This window comes from Coregonus clupeaformis, unplaced genomic scaffold (genome assembly GCF_020615455.1).
Source record: "Coregonus clupeaformis isolate EN_2021a unplaced genomic scaffold, ASM2061545v1 scaf0212, whole genome shotgun sequence".
NCBI lineage: Eukaryota > Metazoa > Chordata > Actinopteri > Salmoniformes > Salmonidae > Coregonus > Coregonus clupeaformis.
Window position 1 is genome coordinate 449,060 of NW_025533667.1, and position 24,303 is coordinate 473,362.

The following is a 24,303-nucleotide window of genomic DNA, read 5'->3' on the forward strand; positions in this document are numbered from 1 at the left end:
TTTAAACTGTCAAGAGGAGTGAAACAAGGTTGTCCACTATCGGCATATGTATTTATTGTGGCCATCGAGATGTTAGCTATTAAAATCAGATCCAACAATAATATCAGGGGATTAGAAATCCAGGGATTAAAAACAAAGGTGTCATTGTACGCTGATGATTCATGTTTTCTTTTAAATCCACAACTAGAATCACTCCACAGCCTCATAGAGGATCTAGATACATTTTCTAACCTCTCTGGATTACAACCACATTATGACAAATGTACTATATTACGTATTGGATCAATAAAAAATACAATTTTTACATTGCCATGTAGTTTACCAATAAAATGGTCTGATGGTGATGTGGATATACTCGGAATACATATCCCAAAGGAAATAAATGATCTCACTTCAATAAATTATAATAGAAAGTTAGCAAAAATAGATAAGATCTTGCTACCATGGAAAGGTGGGTGCCTGTCAATTTGTGGAAAAATTACCCTGATTAACTCTTTAGTATTATTTATCCCAGTTTACCTATTTGCTTATGGTCTTGCCTACGCCTAGCGAACAGTTTTTTAAATTATATGAGAAAAAAATATTCCATTTTATTTGGAACGGCAAGCCAGACAAAATTAAATGGGCCTATTTATATAATGAATATGAATTCAGAGGACAGAAATAATTAAATATTAAAGCATTAGACCTATCACTAAAAGCTTCAGTCATACAAAAGTTATACTTAAATCCGAACTGGTTCTCTAACAAATTAGTAAGATTGTCTCACCCAATGTTCAAGAATGGCCTTTTTCCTTTTATTCAGATTACAACCACTCACTTTCAGTTATTTGAAAAGGAAATCATCTCCCAGATATCACTATTTCAAAACAAGCCATAGAAAGTTGGTTGCAATTTCAATTTAATCCTCCAGAAACGACAGAACAAATAATGCAACAAATATTGTGGTTAAACTCAAATAAACTAATTGACAAAAACCCTTTTTTTTTTTACAAAATGTTTAAAAAAGGTATAATCTTTGTAAATGATATCATCGGTAGGACTGGTGGAGTTATGTCGCACATGCAGCTAACAAAAACATATGGAAATGTATGCTCTACCCAAAATACAACCAAATAATTGCAGCCTTACCGCAAAAATGGAAGAGGAAAGTGGAAGGGGGAGAAAGTAAGGAACTTGTCTGTCGGCCCTGCATTAAATAACATAATTGGTTAAGGAAAACTGTGATAAATAAAAAAGTATATCAGTTTCATTTAAGGACCAAAGGATTGACAGCCGTCCCATATAGATTGCAAAATAGTTGGGAAGAGATTTTTGACGTACCGATCCCATGGCATAGTGTTTATGAACTGATACGCAAAACGACACCAGACTCAAAACTTAGAATCTTTCAATTTTAAATTATTATATAAAATTCTTGCTACCAATAGAATGTTATTTATATGGGGGATACAATCTTCCCAGCTCTGCAGATTTTGCTGCGAAGAGACAATCATTAGATCATTTGTTTTGGTACTGTCCATTTGTAGCTTGTTTTTGGACACAGGTCCAGGAATGGCTAAATGATTGCAATATTTACCTGGAGCTAACCCTGCAGATAGCACTACTGGGTGATCTGAAAAGTCATAGTCAATCGATCAATAATATAATAATACTTTTAGCAAAAATGTTTATTTTCAATTTACAATCTGTAGAAACAATGAGAATAGAAAGGTTCAGAACTTTTGTAAGACATCACAGTACAGTTGAAATATATATGGCAAATATAAATCCTATATGGATGGTGTTAAGAGATAGATGGGAGGTATTGAATAGAGTTGAAGGATGGGACTAATAACAACTAACAACAAATAATAACAAAGATAGCTAATAATGTAAGCATACTGTGTCCATAATAAGTATATAGGTTGTATGTTGGGAGCTTTTGGGAAAGAGCACAGTTAGAAAGATATGGCATATAGAAGCAAACCGGATGGACATCATGAAAATGATCGGAGAGGTTGAGAGTAGAAGAAGTTCAGGAGAAAGAACAAACAAAATGTAATTACTGTAAAATTGACTGTGTCCATAAAATGTAGATAGTGGGTATGGGCTGGAAGTAGAGGCCTAGGCGTTGTTGTTCACTAGTTTACTCCAAGTGGGGAAAGGGTGGCGGGGTTGGAAAGTAATAAAAGGGAATATATATATTTTTTTAAAGGATATGTATGTGTATGTATGTATGTGTGTGTGTGTGTGTGTGTGTGTGTGTATGTAGTTTATGTATATATATATATATATATATATATATATATATATATATATATATATATAGTGGGGGAAAAAAGTATTTAGTCAGCCACCAATTGTGCAAGTTCTCCCACTTAAAAAGATGAGAGAGGCCTGTAATTTTCATCATAGGTACACGTCAACTATGACAGACAAAATGAGATTTTTTTCTCCAGAAAATCACATTGTAGGGTTTTTAATGAATTTATTAGCAAATTATGGTGGAAAATAAGTATTTGGTCAATAACAAAAGTTTCTCAATACTTTGTTATATACCCTTTGTTGGCAATGACACAGGTCAAACGTTTTCTGTAAGTCTTCACAAGGTTTTCACACACTGTTGCTGGTATTTTGGCCCATTCCTCCATGCAGATCTCCTCTAGAGCAGTGATGTTTTGGGGCTGTCGCTGGGCAACACGGACTTTCAACTCCCTCCAAAGATTTTCTATGGGGTTGAGATCTGGAGACTGGCTAGGCCACTCCAGGACCTTGAAATGCTTCTTACGAAGCCACTCCTTCGTTGCCCGGGTGGTGTGTTTGGGATCATTGTCATGCTGAAAGACCCAGCCACGTTTCATCTTCAATGCCCTTGCTGATGGAAGGAGGTTTTCACTCAAAATCTCACGATACATGGCCCCATTCATTCTTTCCTTTACACTGATCAGTCGTCCTGGTCCCTTTGCAGAAAAACAGCCCCAAAGCATGATGTTTCCACCCCCATGCTTCACAGTAGGTATGGTGTTCTTTGGATGCAACTCAGCATTCTTTGTCCTCCAAACACGACGAGTTGAGTTTTTACCAAAAAGTTCTGTTTTGGTTTCATCTAACCATATGACATTCTCCCAATCCTCTTCTGGATCATCCAAATGCACTCTAGCAAACTTCAGACGGGCCTGGACATGTACTGGCTTAAGCAGGGGGACACGTCTTGCACTGCAGGATTTGAGTCCCTGGCGGCGTAGTGTGTTACTGATGGTAGGCTTTGTTACTTTGGTCCCAGCTCTCTGCAGGTCATTCACTAGGTCCCCCCGTGTGGTTATGGGATTTTTGATCACCGTTCTTGTGATCATTTTGAGGGTGAGATCTTGCGTGGAGCCCCAGATCGAGGGAGATTATCAGTGGTCTTGTATGTCTTCAATTTCCTAATAATTGCTCCCACAGTTGATTTCTTCAAACCAAGCTGCTTACCTTTGCAGATTCAGTCTTCCCAGCCTGGTGCAGGTCTACAATTTTGTTTCTGGTGTCCTTTGACAGCTCTTTGGTCTTGTCCATAGTGCAGTTTGGAGTGTGACTGTTTGAGGTTGTGGACAGGTGTCTTTTATACTGATAACAAGTTCAAACAGGTGCCATTAATACAGGTAACGAGTGGAGGACAGAGGAGCCTCTTAAAGAAGAAGTTACAGGTCTGTGAGAGCCAGAAATCTTGCTTGTTTGTAGGTGACCAAATACTTATTTTCCACCATAATTTGCAAATAAATTCATAAAAATCCTACAATGTGATTTTCTGGATTTTTTTCTCTCAATTTTGTCTGTCATAGTTGACGTGTACCTATGATGAAATTACAGGCCTCTCTCATCTTTTTAAGTGGGAGAACTTGCACAATTGGTGGCTGACTAAATACTTTTTTCCCCACTGATATATATATATATACAGTGGGGAAAAAAAGTATTTAGTCAGCCACCAATTGTGCAAGTTCTCCCACTTAAAAAGATGAGAGAGGCCTGTAATTTTCATCATAGGTACACGTCAGCTATGACAGACAAAATGAGGAAAAAAAATCCAGAAAATCACATTGTAGGATTTTTAATGAATTTATTTGCAAATTATGGTGGAAAATAAGTATTTGGTCAATAACAAAAGTTGCTCAATACTTTGTTATATACCCTTTGTTGGCAATGACACAGGTCAAACGTTTTCTGTAAGTCTTCACAAGGTTTTCACATACTGTTGCTGGTATTTTGGCCCATTCCTCCATGCAGATCTCCTCTAGAGCAGCGATGTTTTGGGGCTGTCGCTGGGCAACACAGACTTTCAACTCCCTCCAAAGATTTTCTATGGGATTGAGATCTGGAGACTGGCTAGGCCACTCCAGGACCTTGAAATGCTTCTTACGAAGCCACTCCTTCGTTGCCCGGGCGGTGTGTTTGGGATCATTGTCATGCTGAAAGACCCAGCCACGTTTCATCTTCAATGCCCTTGCTGATGGAAGGAGGTTTTCACTCCAAATCTCACGATACATGGCCCCATTCATTCTTTCCTTTACACGGATCAGTCGTCCTGGTCCCTTTGCAGAAAAACAGCCCCAAAGCATGATGTTTCCACCCCCATGCTTCACAGTAGGTATGGTGTTCTTTGGATGCAACTCAGCATTCTTTGTCCTCCAAACACGACGAGTTGAGTTTTTACCAAAAAGTTCTATTTTGGTTTCATCTGACCATATGACATTCTCCCAATACTCTTCTGGATCATCCAAATGCACTCTAGCAAACTTCAGAAGGGCCTGGACATGTACTGGCTTAAGCAGTGGGACACGTCTCGCACTGCAGGATTTGAGTCCCTGGCGGTGTAGTGTGTTACTGATGGTAGGCTTTGTTACTTTGGTCCCAGCTCTCTGCAGGTCATTCACTAGGTCCCCCCGTGTGGTTATGGGATTTTTGATCACCGTTCTTGTGATCATTTTGAGGGTGAGATCTTGCGTGGAGCCCCAGATCGAGGGAGATTATCAGTGGTCTTGTATGTCTTCAATTTCCTAATAATTGCTCCCACAGTTGATTTCTTCAAACCAAGCTGCTTACCTTTGCAGATTCAGTCTTCCCAGCCTGGTGCAGGTCTACAATTTTGTTTCTGGTGTCCTTTGACAGCTCTTTGGTCTTGTCCATAGTGCAGTTTGGAGTGTGACTGTTTGAGGTTGTGGACAGGTGTCTTTTATACTGATAACAAGTTCAAACAGGTGCCATTAATACAGGTAACGAGTGGAGGACAGAGGAGCCTCTTAAAGAAGAAGTTACAGGTCTGTGAGAGCCAGAAATCTTGCTTGTTTGTAGGTGACCAAATACTTATTTTCCACCATAATTTGCAAATAAATTCATAAAAATCCTACAATGTGATTTTCTGGAATTCTTTTTCTCAATTTGTCTGTCATAGTTGACGTGTACCTATGATGAAAATTACAGGCCTCTCTCATCTTTTTAAGTGGGAGAACTTGCACAATTGGTGGCTGACTAAATACTTTTTTTCCCCACTGTATATATACACACACACAGCAAAATGCATTAAATATATATATATACAGTGGGGAGAACAAGTATTTGATACACTGCTGATTTTGCAGGTTTTCCTACTTACAAAGCATGTAGAGGTCTGTAATTTTGATCATAGGTACACTTCAACTGTGAATCCAGAAAATGACATTGTATGATTTTTAAGTAATTAATTTGCATTTTATTGCATGACATAAGTATGTGATACATCAGAAAAGCAGAACTTAGTATTTGGTACAGAAAACTTTGTTTACAATTACAGAGATCATACGTTTCCTGTAGGTCTTGACCAGGTTTGCACACACTGCAGCAGGGATTTTGGCTCACTCCTCCATACAGACCTTCTCCAGATCCTTCAGGTTTCGGGGCTGTCGCTGGGCAATACGGACTTTCAGCTCCCTCCAAAGATTTTCTATTGGGTTCAGGTCTGGAGACTGGCTAGGCCACTCCAGGACCTTGAGATGCTTCTTACGGAGCCACTCCTTAGTTGCCCTGGCTGTGTGTTTCGGGTCGTTGTCATGCTGGAAGACCCAGCCACGACCCATCTTCAATGCTCTTACTGGGAAGGAGGTTGTTGGCCAAGATCTCGTGATACATGGCCCCATCCATCCTCCCCCTCAATACGGTGCAGTCGTCCTCTCCCCTTTGCAGAAAAGCATCCCCAAAGAATGATGTTTCCACCTCCATGCTTCACGGTTGGGATGGTGTTCTTGGGGTTGTACTCATCCTTCTTCTTCCTCCAAACATGGCGAGTGGAGTTTAGACCAAAAAGCTCTATTTTTGTCTCATCAGACCACATGACCTTCTCCCATTCCTCCTCTGGATCATCCAGATGGTCATTGGCAAACTTCAGACGGGCCTGGACATGCGCTGGCTTGAGCAGGGGGACCTTGCGTGCGCTGCAAGGATTTTAATCCATGACGGCGTAATGTGTTACTAATGGTTTTCTTTGAGACTGTGGTCCCAGCTCTATTCAGGTCATTGACCAGGTCCTGCCGTGTATTTCTGGGCTGATCCCTCACCTTCGTCATGATCATTGATGCCCCACGAGGTGAGCTCTTGCATGGAGCCCCAGACCGAGGGTGATTGACCGTCATTTTGAACTTCTTCCATTTTCTAATAATTGCGCCAACAGTTGTTGCCTTCTCACCAAGCTGCTAGCCTATTGTCCTGTAGCCCATCCCAGCCTTGTGCAGGTCTACAATTTTATCCCTGATTTCCTTACACAACTCTCTGGTCTTGGCCATTGTGGAGAGGTTGGAGTCTGTTTGATTGAGTGTGTGGACAGGTGTCTTTTATACAGGTAACGAGTTCAAACAGGTGCAGTTAATACAGGTAATGAGTGGAGAACAGGAGGGCTTCTTAAAGAAAAACTAACAGGTCTGTGAGAGCCGGAATTCTTACTGGTTGGTAGGTGATCAAATACTTGCAATAAAATGCAAATTAATTACTTAAAAATCATACAATGTGATTTTCTGGATTTTTGTTTTAGATTCCGTCTCTCACAGTTGAAGTGTACCTATGATAAAAATTACAGACCTCTACATGCTTTGTAAGTAGGAAAACCTGCAAAATCGGCAGTGTATCAAATACTTGTTCTCCCCACTGTATATATACAGTGAGGGAAAAAAGTATTTGATCCCCTGCTGATTTTGTACGTTTGCCCACTGACAAAGAAATGATCAGTCTATAATTTTAATGGTAGGTTTATTTGAACAGTGAGAGACAGAATAACAACAAAAAAATCCAGAAAAACGCATGTCAAAAATGTTATAAATTGATTTGCATATATATATATATTTTTTCCACCTTTATTTAACCAGGTAAGCCAGTTGAGAACAAGTTCTCATTTACAACTGCGACCTGGCCAAGATAAAGCAAAGCAGTGCGATAAAAACAACAACACAGAGTTACATATGGGGTAAAACAAAGTCAAAAATACAACAGAAAAAAATATATATACAGTGTGTGCAAATGTAGCAAGTTATGGAGGTAAGGCAATAAATAGGCTATAGTGCAAAATAATTACAATTAGTATTAACACTGGAATGATAGATGTGCAAGAGATTATGTGCAAATAGAGATACTGGGGTACAAATGAGCAAAATAAATAACAATATAGGGATGAGGTAGTTGGGCGGGCTAATTTCAGATGGGCTGTGTACAGGTGCAGTGATCGGTAAGGTGCTCTGACAACTGATGCTTAAAGTTAGTGAGGGAGATAAGTGTCTCCAGCTTCAGAGATTTTTGATATTTGTTCCAGTCATTGGCAGCAGAGAACTGGAAGGAATGGCGGCCAAAGGAGGTGTTGGCTTTGGGGATGACCAGTGAGATATACCTGCTGGAGCGCATACTACGGGTGGGTGTTGCTATGGTGACCAATGAGCTAAGATAAGGCAGGGATTTGCCTAGCAGTGATTTATAGATGGCCTGGAGCCAGTGGGTTTGGCGACGAATATGTAGTGAGGACCAGCTAACAAGAGCGTACAGGTCACAGTGGTGGGTAGTATATGGGGCTTTGGAGACAAAACGGATGGCACTGTGATTGACTACATCCAATTTGCTGAGTAGAGTGTTGGAGGCTCTTTTGTAAATGACATCGTAGAAGTCAAGGATCGGTAGGATAGTCAGTTTTACGAGGGCATGTTTGGCAGCATGAGTGAAGGAGGCTTTGTTGCGAAATAGGAAACCGATTCTAGATTTAACTTTGGATCGGAGATTCTTAATGTGAGTCTGGAAGGAGAGTTTACAGTCTAACCAGACACCTAGGTATTTGTAGTTGTCCACATACTCTAGGTCAGACCCGTCGAGAGTAGTGATTCTAGTCGGGTGGGCGGGTGCAAGCAGCGTTCGGTTGAAGAGCATGCATTTAGTTTTACTAGTGTTTAAGAGCAGTTGGAGGCTACTGAAGGAGTGTTGTATGGCATTGAAGCTCGTTTGGAGGTTTGTTAACACAGTGTCCAATGAAGGGCCAGATGTATACAAAATGGTGTCGTCTGCGTAGAGGTGGATCTGAGAGTCACCAGCAGCAAGAGCGACATCATTGATATACACAGAGAAAAGAGTTGGCCCAATAATTGAACCCTGTGGCACCCCCATAGAGACTGCCATAGGTCCAGACAACAGGCCCTCCGATTTCACACATTGAACTCTATCTGAGAAGTAGTTGGTGAACCAGGCGAGGCAGTCATTTGAGAAACCAAGGCTATTTAGTCTGCCAATAAGAATGCGGTGGTTGACAGAGTCGAAAGCCTTGGCCAGGTCAATGAAAACGGCTGCACAGTACTGTCTATTATCGATCGCGGTTATAATATCGTTTAGGACCTTGAGCGTGGCTGAAGTGCACCCATGACCAGCTCGGAAACCGGATTGCATAGCGGAGAAGGTACGGTGGGATTCGAAATGGTCGGTGATCTGTTTGTTAACTTGGCTTTCAAAAACTTTTGAAAGGCAGGGCAGGATGGATATGGGTCTGTAACAGTTTGGATCTAGAGTGTCACCCCCTTTGAAGAGGGGGATGACCGCGGCAGCTTTCCAATCTCTGGGGATCTCAGACGTTACGAAAGAGAGGTTGAACAGGCTAGTAATAGGGGTTGCGACAATTTCGGCGGCTAGTTTTAGAAAGAAAGGGTCCAGATTGTCTAGCCCAGATGATTTGTAGGGGTCCAGATTTTGCAGCTCTTTCAGAACATCAGCTGTCTGGATTTGTGTGAAGGAGAAGCGGGGGGCATGGGCAAGTTGCAGCGGAGGGTGCAGAGCTGGTGGCCGGGGTAGTGGTAGCCAGGTGGAAAGCATGGCCAGCCGTAGCAAAATGCTTGTTGAAATTCTCAATTATTGTAGATTTATCGGTGGTGATAGTGTTTCCTAGCCTCAGTGCAGTGGGCAGCTGGGAGGAAGTGCTCTTATTCTCCATGGACTTTACAGTGTCCCAAAACTTTTTGGAGTTAGTGCTACAGGATGCAAATTTCTGTTTGAAAAAGTTAGCCTTTGCTTTCCTAACTGCTTGTGTATATTGGTTCCTAACTTCCCTGAAAAGTTGCATATCGCGGGGGCTATTTGATGCTAATGCAGTACGCCACAGGATGTTTTTGTGCTGGTCAAGGGCAGTCAAGTCTGAGGAGAACCAGGGGCTATATCTGTTCTTAGTTCTGTATTTTTTGAATGGGGCATGTTTATTTAAGATTGAGAGGAAATTACTTTTAAAGAACAACCAGGCATCTTTTACTGACGGAATGAGATCTATATCCATCCAGGATACCTGGGCCAGGTCAATTAGGAAGGCCTGCTCGCTGAAGTGTTTTTGGGAGCGTTTGACAGTGATGAGGGGTGGTCGTTTGACCGCGGACCCGTTACGGACGTAGGCAATAAGGCAGTGATCGCTGAGATCCTGGTTGAAGACAGCGGAGGTGTATTTAGAGGGTAAGTTAGTCAGGATGATATCTATGAGGGTACCCATGTTTACGGATTTAGGGTTGTACCTGGTAGGTTCGTTGATAATTTGTGTGAGATTGAGGGCATCTAGTTTAGATTGTAGGATGGCCGGGGTGTTAAGCATATCCCAATTTAGGTCACCAAGCAGTACGAACTCTGAGGATAGATGGGGGGCAATCAATTCACATATGGTGTCCAGGGCACAGCTGGGTGCTGAGGGGGGGTCTGTAGCAAGCGGCAACAGTGAGAGATTTATTTCTGGAAAGGTGGATTTTTAGAAGTAGAAGCTCAAACTGTTTGGGCACAGACCTGGATAGTATGATAGAGCTCTGCAGGCTCTCTCTACAGTAGATTGCAACTCCACCCCCTTTGGCAGTTCTATCTAGACGGAAAATGTTATAGTTGGGGATGCAAATTTCAGAATTTTTGGTGGCCTTCCTAAGCCAGGATTCAGACACTGCTAGAACATCAGGGTTGGCGGAGTGTGCTAACGCAGTGAATAACTCAAACTTAGGAAGGAGGCTTCTGATATTTACGTGCAGAAAACTAAGGCTTTTACGGTTACAGAAGTCAACAAATGATAGCTCCTGGGGAGTAGGAGTGATACTGGGGGCTGCAGGGCCTGGGTTAGCCTCTACATCACCAGAGGAACAGAGGAGGACTAGAATAAGGATACGACTAAAGGCTTTAAGAACTGGTCTTCTAGTGCGTTGGGTACATAGAATAAAGGGGGGCAGTTCTCCGGGCGTTGTAGAAAAGATTCAGGGCATTATGTACAGAAAAGGATATGGAAGGATATGAGTACAGTTGAGGTAAACCTAAGCGTTGGGTAACAATGAAAGAGGTAGCATCACTGGAGGCACCGATTGAGCCGGTCTCGGCGTGTATGGGGGGTGGAACAAAGGAACTATTTGAGGCAGTTTGAGAGGGACTAGGGGTTCTACAGTGAAATTGTATAATAAGAACTAACCCAAACAGCAATAGGCAAGGCATATCGACAAGGGAGAGAGGCATAAAGCAATCACAGGTGTTATTAGGGAGAGCTAAGACAACAACTGGTAATAGCGATAAAGTTTGGGCTGAGGCTAAACAGAATAAACAGGACAGGGTACCGTGTAAAGGAACAGTCCAGCTGGCATCAGCTGTGCAGCTGAGTGATCATAAGGTCCAGTGAACAGCAATAGGTGAGTCCGAGAGCAGTTCAAATTGGTGCTTCAGCACAGCTAGCAGGGAGCACAGTTGTAGTTTGCGTGTGCTAGCGGGCCGGGGCTAGCAGATGGATCTTCGTGGTCGTCGCAACGGGAAGCCTGTTGAAACCACATCAGACGATTTCGTTGGCAAACCAGTCATGTTGAATCGGCGGGGCTCAGTGTCAACACTAGGAGGTCCCGTCCGGTTGACAGAGAGGTAGATAGCCGGGAGATGGGCCTGAGGCTAGCTCAAGGCTAACTGGTGCTTGCTATGGGGCAATGGTAATTAGCCAACAACAGGTTGCAGCTAGCTAGCTGGTTGCGATGATCCGGCGCTAGGGTCCAGTGATTCCGGCAGAAAGTCCGGTAAGCTCTGGGTCGATAGCACGCTGTGCAGACTGGCCGACGAATTGTCCAGGCTAGAGCTAGAGCTGGCTGGTGGATAGTGTAGGCCACGGACAATAGTGAAGACGTTAACGGTGACTAATAGCAAGTAGCCATTCAGTTGCAGCTACACTAGTTTCAGCTTAAGGTTCTTGATGAAAGTTATAAAGAAATAATAGAATCCTTTCCACGTTGGGTGAGGTGGGTTGCAGGAAAGTATATTTAGTTAAATAATGAAAAGTAAAATTGAGAAATATATACAAAATAGACAAAAAAAAACTAGAAACGGGATATTTACACTAGGACAATGAATAAAACCACGACCGCACTGCTACGCCATCTTGGATCAAAAACATTTTTTAATGAGGGAAATAAGTATTTGACCCCCTCCCAATCAGAAAGATTTCTGGCTCCCAGGTGACATTTATACAGGTAACGAGCTGAGATTAGGAGCACACTCTTAAAGGGAGTGCTCCTAATCTCAGTTTGTTACCTGTATAAAAGACACCTGTCCACAGAAGCAATCAATCAATCAATCAGATTCCAAACTCTCCACCATGGCCAAGACCAAAGAGCTCTCCAATGATGTCAGGGACAAGATTGTAGACCTACACAAGGCTGGAATGGGCTACAAGACCATCGCCAAGAAGCTTGGTGAGAAGGTGACAACAGTTTGTGCGATTATTCGCAAATGGAAGAAACACAAAAGAACTGTCAATCTCCCTCGGCCTGGGGCTCCATGCAAGATCTCACCTCGTGGAGTTGCAATGATCATGAGAACGGTGAGGAATCAGCCCAGAACTACACGGGAGGATCTTGTCAATGATCTCAAGGCAGCTGGGACCATAGTCACCAAGAAAACAATTGGTAACACACTACGCCGTGAATGACTGAAATCCTGCAGCGCCCGCAAGGTCCCCCTGCTCAAGAAAGCACATATACAGGCCCGTCTGAAGTTTGCCAATGAACATCTGAATGATTCAGAGGAGAACTGGGTGAAAGTGTTGTGGTCAGATGAGAACAAAATCGAGCTCTTTGGCATCAACTCAACTCGCCGTGTTTGGAGGAGGAGGAATGCTGCCTATGACCCCAAGAACACCATCCCCACCGTCAAACATGGAGGTGGAAACATTATGCTTTGGGGGTGTATTTCTGCTAAGGGGACAGGACAACTTTACCGCATCAAAGGGACGATGGACGGGGCCATGTACCGTCAAATCTTGGGTGAGAACCTCCTTCCCTCAGCCAGGGCATTGAAAACGGGTCGTGGATGGGTATTCCAGCATGACAATGACCCAAAACACACGGCCAAGACAACAAAGGAGTGGCTCAAGAAGAAGCACATTAAGGTCCTGGAGTGGCCTAGCCAGTCTCCAGACCTTAATCCCATAGAAAATCTGTGGAGGGAGCTGAAGATTTGAGTTGCCAAACGTCAGGCTCGAAACCTTAATGACTTGGAGAAGATCTGCAAAGAGGAGTGGGACAAAATCCCTCCTGAGATGTGTGCAAACCTGGTGGCCAACTACAAGAAACGTCTGACCTCTGTGATTGCCAACAAGGGTTTTGCCACCAAGTACTAAGTCATGTTTTGCAGAGGGGTCAAATACTTATCTCCCTCATTAAAATGCAAATCAATTTATAACATTTTTGACATGCGTTTTTCTGGATTTTTTTGTTGTTATTCTGTCTCTCACTGTTCAAATAAACCTACCATTAAAATTATAGACTGATCATGTCTTTGTCAGTGGGCAAACGTACAAAATCAGCAAGGGATCAAAAACTTTTTTCCCCTCACTGTACCTCTGCTGCAGAGGATAAGTTCATTAGAGTTACCAGCCTCAGAAATTGCAGCCCAAATAAATGCTTCACAGAGTTCAAGTAACAGACACATCTCAACATCAACTGTTCAGAGGAGACTGTGTGAATCAGGCCTTCGTGGACAAATTCCTGCAAATAAACCACTACTAAAGGACACCAATAAGAAGAAGAGACCTGCTTGGTCCAAGAAACACGAGCAATGGACTTTAGACCGGTATTAATGTGTCCTTTGGTCTGGAGTCCAAATTTGAGATTTTTGGTTCCAACCACCGTGTCTTTGTGAGACGCGGTGTGGGTGAACGAATGATCTCCGCATGTGTATTTCCCACCGTAAAACAACATATTTTGATTTGTTTAACACTTTTTTGTTTACTACATGATTCCATATGTGTTATTTCATAGTTTTGATGCCTTCACTATTATTCTATAATGTAGAAAATAGTAAAAATAAAGAAAACCTTTGAATGAGTAGGTGTGTCCAAACTTTTGACTGGTAGTGTATTTTATGAAGCATTTCACATGTTATCCATATACTGACTTTTAACACTTGGTGGTCTATAGCAGCCTCCCACCAGAATGGGCTTTAGGTGAGGCAGATGAACCTGTAGCCATATTACTTCAACAGTATTTAACATGATATCCTCTCTAAGCTTTACAGTAATGTGGTTCTGAATATAGACCGTGACACCGCCCCAGTGGCATTTGTCTTTTCTGTAAATGTTATAACCTTGTATTGCAACCACTGTATCATCAAAGGTATTATCTAAGTGAGTTTCAGAGATTGTCAGAATATGAATGTGATCTGTTACTAGCAAATTATTGATTTCATGAACCTTGTTTCTTAAGCTACATATGTTAATGTGGGCTATTTTTAACACTTTTCTGGGATGCTTGATTATTTTTCTTGCTTTACTGGGAAGCTTAGCAGAGGTAGACATACTTGGGTTATTTTTATTAGTGCAGGGTGAGCTGCACACAGTGGACTTCCTACTAGGGCACACCACCTCAGTGCTAACAGTATAACTCTGGTTCATAGGCATATGATTACCGCATACAATAGCTGTAGGATCAGCAGAGGCATTCCGGGCAGTAAGAGGGACATAAATTAGGTTCCTTACATTGTGTCTTCCAACGCCCCTATGATAATGTACATTTGCTGAAGCATTATGACAACTCAGCGACACAATGGTAGGGATTAAATTAGCTGGACTTGGGTCATTGATAAGTCATTGTCTCAACGCAGCCTTATAATGCTGTGAAAGGATCCAGGAACCCAAATGATTTGGGTGGATCCCATCCTCCTTATAATACGAGCTTTGTTTCCAGAAGGTATCAACATTTTCAATAAATGTTATACCCACAGAGCTGCAATAGTCTCGTAGCCAGTTATGGAGGGCTAAAAGTCTGCTGAACCGTTCAATGCCACGATTTAGGGAGGGCAGAGGGCCAGATATTATGGGGCGTTTGTTGGTGTCAAGTAGAGACCCAATCAGTTCTTTAAAATCCATCTTCAGCTGTTCTGAGCTGCCCTTCATAATGTCATTCGACCCCACATGAATCATGACAGTATCAGCCCCCGGTGACTGACTCACAGCCTCGGGAATCAACCTGGTGATATCCTGAACTTTTGCCCCACGAAAACACAAAGTCTTTGCCCCAGGTACAGATATGCCTCACCATCGAACTCCATATCACAAATCACCGGAATGATCCGGCCTCTCCCGTGTCTCGAAGCCAGAGCCACAGAACTCACCTGAGAAGAGGGCTGCTGAGACTCCGGCTGCGTGCAGGCCACAACCGCCAAAGGGACAGAGCTCTGATCCAGAGAGCACGGCCCAGTGGAGGGGGGCTGCGGTGGTCCAGAGCTCTGATCCAGAGAGCACGGCCCAGTGGAGGGGGGCAGCGGTGGTCCAGGCTGTGCCCAGGCAGTTGATTGACTAGGACAGGGAGAGGTAACTGGAGGGGCATCCACAGCCATGGAGGGAGCACCCAAGCCCCCGACAGAGGACAGCTGGTACAGGGGCTCAAAGCGATTTGAAAGTCTTAAGTCCGGACTCGGGGGAAGAAGGCAGGCGCGCAGAGAACGATTCTTCTCCTTCTTTCTGGTTCCGACATGCATCCATTTACTCTCACCTGGAGTGGAACAGTGAGCAGTCATTTACTGGTTCAAGCTAGTAGAGGGGTGCAGTGGAGGAAATTGATCATAGTCCAGGAAGGTCCCATTATGATCCTCTTGGATGTTTTGATAGGAAGCATTTAAAGATGCCGATAGTCTCATGGAATCCTTATTCAGTTCAAGGCGCTTGGTCAAATGTTGTATTTCTTCATGTAGAGTAATAATCATTTCTTTAGCTGCATCAAGTTCAATACATTTATCACAAATGAAGGTATCCATCGGACCTTTCCCTGTGACAACGAACATGTCGCATATTATACATTTAATAGCTTGCGAGTCCCCAGCAGATTCAAATGAGTTTTCACTGCTGCATGCCGACAGTCCAAGGGAACAAACATTTCCACGCTCCGCCGGGGACTTAGATGCTTCCTCCATGGCCGCGGACGCCCCCACCAGCCCCCCACACAACTGTGTTGTTGTCTGTCTCTCGTTGAATGTGAGAGTGAGAGAGAAGCGCAGGGGGGCGGATGATGTCTGGGTCGGTTATCAGTGGCAGGTCACAAACTGTTGAGCGTGAAAAAGCAGCGTTGCAATTCTTGACACAAACTGGTGCTCCTGGCACCTACTACCATACCCCGTTCAAAGGCTCTTTTGTCTTGCCCACTAACCGTCTGAATGGCACACATACACAATCCATGTCTCAATTGTCTCAAGGCTTCACAATCCTTCTTTAACCGGTCTCCTCCCCTTCATCGACACTGGTTGAAGTGGATTTAACAGGTGACATCAAAAAGGGATCAAAGCTTTCACCTGGATTCACCTGGTCAGTCTGTCATGGGAAGAGCATGTTTTGTCCAATCTGTGTATATTTGAGTCCTGATGGGGAGCGAGACAGTCGTCCCTATGGTCCTACTATGGAGAGCGAGACAGTCGTCCCTATGGTCCTACTATGGGGAGCGAGACAGTTGTCCCTATGGTCCTACTATGGGGAGCGAGACAGTCGTCCCTATGGTCCTACTATGGGGAGCGAGACAGTCGTCCCTATGGTCCTACTATGGGGAGCGAGACAGTCGTCCCTATGGTCCTACTATGGGGAGCGAGACAGTCGTCCCTATGGTCCTACTATGGAGAGCGAGACAGTAGTCCCTATGGTCCTACTATGGGGAGCGAGACAGTCGTCCCTATGGTCCTACTATGGAGAGCGAGACAGTCGTCCCTATGGTCCTACTATGGGGAGCGAGACAGTAGTCCCTATGGTCCTACTATGGGGAGCGAGACAGTCGTCCCTATGGTCCTACTATGGGGAGCGAGACAGTCGTCCCTATGGTCCTACTATGGGGAGCGAGACAGTAGTCCCTATGGTCCTACTATGGGGAGCGAGACAGTCGTCCCTATGGTCCTACTATGGAGAGCGAGACAGTAGTCCCTATGGTCCTACTATGGGGAGCGAGACAGTCGTCCCTATGGTCCTACTATGGAGAGCGAGACAGTCGTCCCTATGGTCCTACTATGGGGAGCGAGACAGTAGTCCCTATGGTCCTACTATGGGGGAGCGAGACAGTCGTCCCTATGGTCCTACTATGGGGAGCGAGACAGTTGTCCCTATGGTCCTACTATGGGGGAGCGAGACAGTCGTCCCTATGGTCCTACTATGGGGAGCGAGACAGTCGTCCCTATGGTCCTACTATGGGGAGCGAGACAGTCGTCCCTATGGTCCTACTATGGGGAGCGAGACAGTAGTCCCTATGGTCCTACTATGGGTAGCGAGACAGTCGTCCCTATGGTCCTACTATGGGTAGCGAGACAGTCATCCCTATGGTCCTACTATGGGGAGCGAGACAGTCGTCCCTATGGTCCTACTATGGAGAGCGAGACAGTAGTCCCTATGGTCCTACTATGGGGAGCGAGACAGTAGTCCCTATGGTCCTACTATGGAGAGCGAGACAGTCGTCCCTATGGTCCTACTATGGAGAGCGAGACAGTCGTCCCTATGGTCCTACTATGGAGAGCGAGACAGTCGTCCCTATGGTCCTACTATGGGGAGCGAGACAGTCGTCCCTATGGTCCTACTATGGGGAGCGAGACAGTCGTCCCTATGGTCCTACTATGGAGAGCGAGACAGTAGTCCCTATGGTCCTACTATGGGGAGCGAGACAGTAGTCCCTATGGTCCTACTATGGGGAGCGAGACAGTCGTCCCTATGGTCCTACTATGGGGAGCGAGACAGTCGTCCCTATGGTCCTACTATGGGGAGCGAGACAGTCGTCCCTATGGTCCTACTATGGGGAGCGAGACAGTCGTCCATGGTCCTACTATGGAGAGCGAGACAGTCGTCCCTATGGTCCTACTATGGGGAGCGAGACAGTCGTCCCTATGGTCCTACTATGGAGAGCGAGACAGTGTCCCCTATGGTCCTACTATGGGGAGCGAGACAGTCGTCCCTATGGTCCTACTATGGGGAGCGAGACAGTCGTCCCTATGGTCCTACTATGGAGAGCGAGACAGTCGTCCCTATGGTCCTACTATGGAGAGCGAGACAGTCGTCCCTATGGTCCTACTATGGAGAGCGAGACAGTCGTCCCTATGGTCCTACTATGGAGAGCGAGACAGTCGTCCCTATGGTCCTACTATGGGGAGCGAGACAGTCGTCCCTATGGTCCTACTATGGGGAGCGAGACAGTCGTCCCTATGGTCCTACTATGGAGAGCGAGACAGTCGTCCCTATGGTCCTACTATGGGGAGCGAGTCGGTCGTCCCTATGGTCCTACTGTGGGGAGCGAGACAGTCGTCCCTATGGTCCTACTATGGGGAGCGAGACAGTCGTCCCTATGGTCCTACTATTATATGAACCAGCCTTCCTCCAATCTACTGGTCATCACACACACAGGTCAGTACAGGGTGATGGGAGGCATGTGGGTCTAAAGCGGAAACATTGAACTGGTCATTAAATGGGAACGCTAGAATCAACACTACCAGTGGTGAACTGGTCATTAAATGGGAACGCTAGAATCAACACTACCAGTGGTGAACTGGTCATTAAATGGGAACGCTAGAATCAACACTACCAGTGGTGAACTGGTCATTAAATGGGAACGCTAGAATCAACACTACCAGTGGTGAACTGGTCATTAAATGGGAACGCTAGAATCAACACTACCAGTGGTGGACTGGTCATTAAATGGGAACGCTAGAATCAACACTACCAGTGGTGGAACGGAATGATGGACAATATTTATTCAGATTAAAATAGAGAAAGTTTACTTGGGAAAATGTAAAATTGTAAAAAAAAGAAGTTATTTATTTACAATAATGGCATGTACATGATGATGTAACACGATGTGGACCAACACATCCAACAGACCAAGACATTTATCCCCTTCACATGACTAACCTGGTCCCAGGCCTGTTCCTGCTACAGCCAACTCTCTGATTAGTATAGCACTAAGAATAGGAAGGAGTTCGATATTTATAGTCTGGGAAAAGCAGGCCATGACACCTCATCACAACATTAATACACTCATTCAGCCCTAGATCTATAGAGATAGATCTCCCCTCCCTCTCTCCACTACAGCCCATTCAGCCCTAGATCTATAGAGATAGATCTCCACTACAGCCCATTCAGTCCTAGATCTATAGAGATAGATCTCCACTACAGACCCAGTAGTGTCTTGGCTTCTTCACTTTGGGCCATCAGGGTCTCACTGGCGTACTTCTGAAGGAGCTCCATCTTCTTCCTTCTCACCAATGCCTCCTCAATCTGGAAACACATTAAAGATATTATTCAAGAGATTCTCCTGTACTTTTTTGTATACTTCTTAGCCAGTAGTTCGAAAGTAGCGTTCACGTCCCAGAAAACTGCATATGTCATTGCTCTGCTGTGTGTGCATGATGTGCCTCTTGCTAGCTGTCATTCAAATGGCGACGGGCTGAAGCTCATTGGCTAGAACTCGAAATGCCAGGGGGCTGGCCCACGTAGGGGAAAATGTTGCAGCACAACTTCCAAAAAACAGTTGCTTTCAAACTCGGGATTTCATTGCTAATTGAGGTAAAACAGTAATTCTGCTCATAGATTATGAATGTATGAACTTCACACTGACACATCCAGCCCAAAGCGCAAGGTTTAAAAAATACTTAGTAGTCGACAAAGTTCCAGAGCATGTCTTTAACTTAACCCTACTCAAAGAGATTAGCATTAAACTAGCCCTAACCCTTCCCAATCTAATAGATTAGCGTTAAACTAGCCCTAACCCTTCCCAACCTAATAGATTAGCATTAAACTAGCCCTAACCCTTCCCAACCTAATAGATTAGCATTAAACTAGCCCTAACCCTTCCCAATCTAATAGATTATCATTAAACTAGCCCTAACCCTTCCCAATCTAATAGATTATCATTAAACTAGCCCTAACCCTTCCCAATCTAATAGATTAGCATTAAACTAGCCCTAACCCTTCCCAACCTAATAGATTAGCATTCAAGTAGCCCTAACCCTTCCCAATCTAATAGATTAGCATTCAAGTAGCCCTAACCCTTCCCAATCTAATAGATTAGCATTAAACTAGCCCTAACCCTTCCCAATCTAATAGATTAGCATTAAACTAGCCCTAACCCTTCCCAATCTAATAGATTAGCATTAAACTAGCCTTAACCCTTCCCAATCTAATAGATTATAATTAAACTAGCCCTAACCCTTCCCAATCTAATAGATTAGCATTAAACTAGCCCTAACCCTTCCCAATCTAATAGATTAGCATTAAACTAGCCCTAACCCTTCCCAATCTAATAGATTATCATTAAACTAGCCCTAACCCTTCCCAATCTAATAGATTATCATTAAACTAGCCCTAACCCTTCCCAATCTAATAGATTAGCATTAAACTAGCCCTAACCCTTCCCAACCTAATAGATTAGCATTCAAGTAGCCCTAACCCTTCCCAATCTAATAGATTAGCATTCAAGTAGCCCTAACCCTTCCCAATCTAATAGATTAGCATTAAACTAGCCCTAACCCTTCCCAATCTAATAGATTAGCATTAAACTAGCCCTAACCCTTCCCAATCTAATAGATTAGCATTAAACTAGCCTTAACCCTTCCCAATCTGGAAACACACAGATTTACGTACTAATAGATTAGCATTAATATACTGAACATGATTTTCTACACAGTCTAGAGATATGTGTGTGTGTGTGGTGTGTGTGTGTGGTGTGTGTGGTGTGTGTGGTGTGTGTGGTGTGTGTGGTGTGTGTGTGTGTGTGTGGTGTGTGGTGTGTGTGTGTGGTGTGTGTGTGTGTGTGTGTGTGTGTGTGTGTGTGTGTGGTGTGTGGTGTGTGGTGTGTGTGTGTGTGTGTGTGTGTGTGTGTGTGTGTGTGTGTGTGTGTGTGTGTGTGTAGTGTGTGTGTGTGTGTGTGTGTGTGTGTGTGTGTGTGTGTGTGTGTGTGTGTGTGTGTGTGTGTGTGTGTGTGTGTGTGTGTGTGTGTGTGTGTGTGTGTGTGTGTGTGTGTGTGTGTGTGTGTGTGTGTGTGTGTGTGTGTGTGTGTGTGTGGTGTGTGTGTGTGTGTGTGTGTGTGTGGTGTGTCCCTCTGACTGTAGGTACCTCTTTCTGAGACGGCACAGGGACGTGAGCGATAAAAGATGTGAGAGTTCCGTCCTCTCCTTCCATCTGTTCTCTAGACTCGTCATCTGAATGCTGAGACACAGAGAGCACAAAGTTACAGGTTATCATCTAAAGGCTGAGACACAGAGAGCACAAAGTTACAGGTTATCATCTAAAGGCTGAGACACAGAGAGCACAAAGTTACAGGTTATCATCTAAAGGCTGAGACACAGAGAGCACAAAGTTACAGGTTATCATCTAAAGGCTGAGACACAGAGAGCACAAAGTTACAGGTTATCATCTAAAGGCTGAGACACAGAGAGCACAAAGTTACAGGTTATCATCTAAAGGCTGAGACACAGAGAGCACAAAGTTACAGGTTATCATCTAAAGGCTGAGACACAGAGAGCACAAAGTTACAGGTTATCATCTAAAGGCTGAGACACAGAGAGCACAAAGTTACAGGTTATCATCTAAAGGCCGAGACACAGAGAGCATAAAGTTACAGGTTATCATCTAACAGATGAAAATGTTATGCCAGACATGGGAATACGTTTTGACTGATATTCACCTCATCCTCCTTTATAGCATACATGTGTTCCTCCTCTTCCTCCACCTCCTCTCTTCCTCCTTCCAGACGCGCTTCTCTCTCTGCTTTCCATTTCTCCACTGCTTCCAATATCACTGAGACAACACACACACAAGTTACTTGAGGTGACCATGTGTATTGGGTTAAGTATTGTGTATTGGGTTGTATTGGGTTAAGTATTGTGTATTGGGTTAAGTATTGGGTTAAGTATTGTGTATTGGGTTAAGTATTGTGTATTGGGTTGTATTGGGTTAATTATTGTGTATTGGGTTGTATTGGGTTAAGTATTGTGTATCGGGTTAATTATTGTGTATTGGGTTGTATTGGGTAAAGTATTGTGTATCGGGTTAATTATTGTGTATTGAGTTAACTGTTGTGTATTGGGTTAATCGTTGTGTATTGGGTTAGGTATTGTGTATTTTGTTGTATTATTGTGTATTTGGTTATGTATTGTGTATTGGGTTAAGTATTGTGTATTGGTTATATTTGGTTAAGTATTGTGTATTGGTTGTATTGGGTTAAGTATTGTGTTTTGGGTTGTATTGGGTTAAGTATTATGTATTGGTTGTATTGGGTTAAGTATTGTGTATTTGGGTGTATTGGGTTGTATTGGGTTAAGTATTGTGTATTGGGTTAATTATTGTGTATAGGTTGTATTGGGTTAAGTATTGTGTATTGGGTTAAGTATTGTGTATTGGGTTAAGTATTGTGTATTGGTTGTATTGGGGTAAGGCACAAATTCAGGAGAGAGATACCATTACACCAACAATACTGCTTTGTGCCAGAATATGCAACATCATGATGCAACAGAATGCAGGAGACATGGAGAGTTAATGAGAGACTGTCTGATAGAGAACTGGGCTGATGCTGCTGTAATGGTCAAACCAGTGACAGTTATGAAAAGACTACACTGAGTATACAAAACATTAAGAACACCTTCCTAATATTGAGTTGCACTTCCGTTTTCCCTCAGAACAGCCTCAGTTCGTTAGGGAATGGACTCATTCCCGTTTTCCCTCAGAACAGCCTCAGTTCGTTAGGGAATGGACTCATTCCCGTTTTCCCTCAGAACAGCCTCAGTTCGTTAGGGAATGGACTCATTCCCGTTTTCCCTCAGAACAGGAATGGACTCACTCCCGTTTGCCCTCAGAACAGGAATGGACTCACTCCCGTTTGCCCTCAGAACAGGAATGGACTCACTCCCGTTTGCCCTCAGAACAGGAATGGACTCTACAAGATATCGTTCCACAGGGATCCTAATGTGTTGTACACTCAGTGTAGATTTTTAGGTGTCATGTCAGTACCCTCCAACTACCTTCGACCACAGGAAAAACCTTTCATCCAGAGGATTTGTAAAGAGGTATCCTATGAGAGGTATCAGTGGTCCTGTGGTGTTGAGTAAAGAGGTCTCCTATGAGAGGTATCAGTGGTCCTGTGGTGTTGAGTAAAGAGGTCTCCTATGAGAGGTATCAGTGGTCCTGTGGTGTTGAGTAAAGAGGTCTCCTATGAGAGGTATCAGTGGTCCTGTGGTGTTGAGTAAAGAGGTCTCCCTATGAGAGGTATCAGTGGTCCTGTGGTGTTGAGTAAAGAGGTCTCCTATGAGAGGTATCAGTGGTCCTGTGGTGTTGAGTAAAGAGGTCTCCTATGAGAGGTATCAGTGGTCCTGTGGTGTTGAGTAAAGAGGTCTCCTATGAGAGGTATCAGTGGTCCTGTGGTGTTGAGAAAAGAGGTCTCCTATGAGAGGTATCAGTGGTCCTGTGGTGTTGAGTAAAGAGGATGTAATATGAGAGGTATCAGTGGTCCTGTGGTGTTGAGTAAAGAGGTCTCCTATGAGAGGTATCAGTGGTCCTGTGGTGTTGAGTAAAGAGGTCTCCTATGAGAGGTATCAGTGGTCCTGTGGTGTTGAGTAAAGAGGTCTCCTATGAGAGGTATCAGTGGTCCTGTGGTGTTGAGTAAAGAGGTCTCCTATGAGAGGTATCAGTGGTCCTGTGCTCCAAGTAGAGGAATATAATATTAGATATTAACTCTAATAGGGAACACATGATCTCTGAGCAGCATCACATCACCCATTACTATCAGGTCACAAGACCACAGCAGGATACAGCACCTACACAAAGACAGACCGGGACAGCAGAGGGACAGCAGAGAGACAGCAGAGGGACAGCAGAGGGACAGCAGAGGGACAGCAGAGGGACAGCAGAGGGACAGCAGAGGGACAGCAGAGGGACAGCAGAGGGACAGCAGAGGGACAGCAGAGGGACAGCAGAGGGACAGCAGAGGGACAGCAGAGAGACAGCAGAGGGACAGCAGAGGGACAGCAGAGGGACAGACCGGGACAGCAGAGGGACAGCAGAGGGACAGCAGAGGGACAGCAGAGGGACAGACCGGGACAGCAGAGGGACAGCAGAGGGACAGCAGAGGGACAGCAGAGGGACAGCAGAGGGACAGCAGAGGGACAGCAGAGAGACAGCAGAGGGACAGCAGAGGGACAGCAGAGAGACAGCAGAGGGACAGCAGAGGGACAGCAGAGGGACAGCAGAGGGACAGCAGAGGGACAGCAGAGAGACAGCAGAGGGACAGCAGAGGGACAGCAGAGAGACAGCAGAGGGACAGCAGAGGGACAGCAGAGGGACAGCAGAGAGACAGCAGAGAGACA

The 24,303-nt window shown here is 44.3% G+C and overlaps 1 protein-coding gene across 1 annotated transcript in view; it reads right to left on the minus strand.

The window, feature by feature from the left end:
• Nucleotides 1–18,677: 18,677 nt before the first annotated feature.
• Nucleotides 18,678–24,303, minus strand: part of isy1 (ISY1 splicing factor homolog) — a 70,824-nt gene continuing 65,198 nt past the window's right edge. Inside the window, exons 8-10 of the mRNA XM_041873321.2 lie at nt 21,630–21,742; nt 21,059–21,151; nt 18,678–19,222 (exon numbers count right to left, since the gene is read on the minus strand). Of these exons, the coding sequence (XP_041729255.1) occupies nt 19,115–19,222; nt 21,059–21,151; nt 21,630–21,742 (314 nt within the window). The 3' untranslated portion in view covers nt 18,678–19,114. The remainder of the gene's footprint in view (nt 19,223–21,058; nt 21,152–21,629; nt 21,743–24,303) is intronic.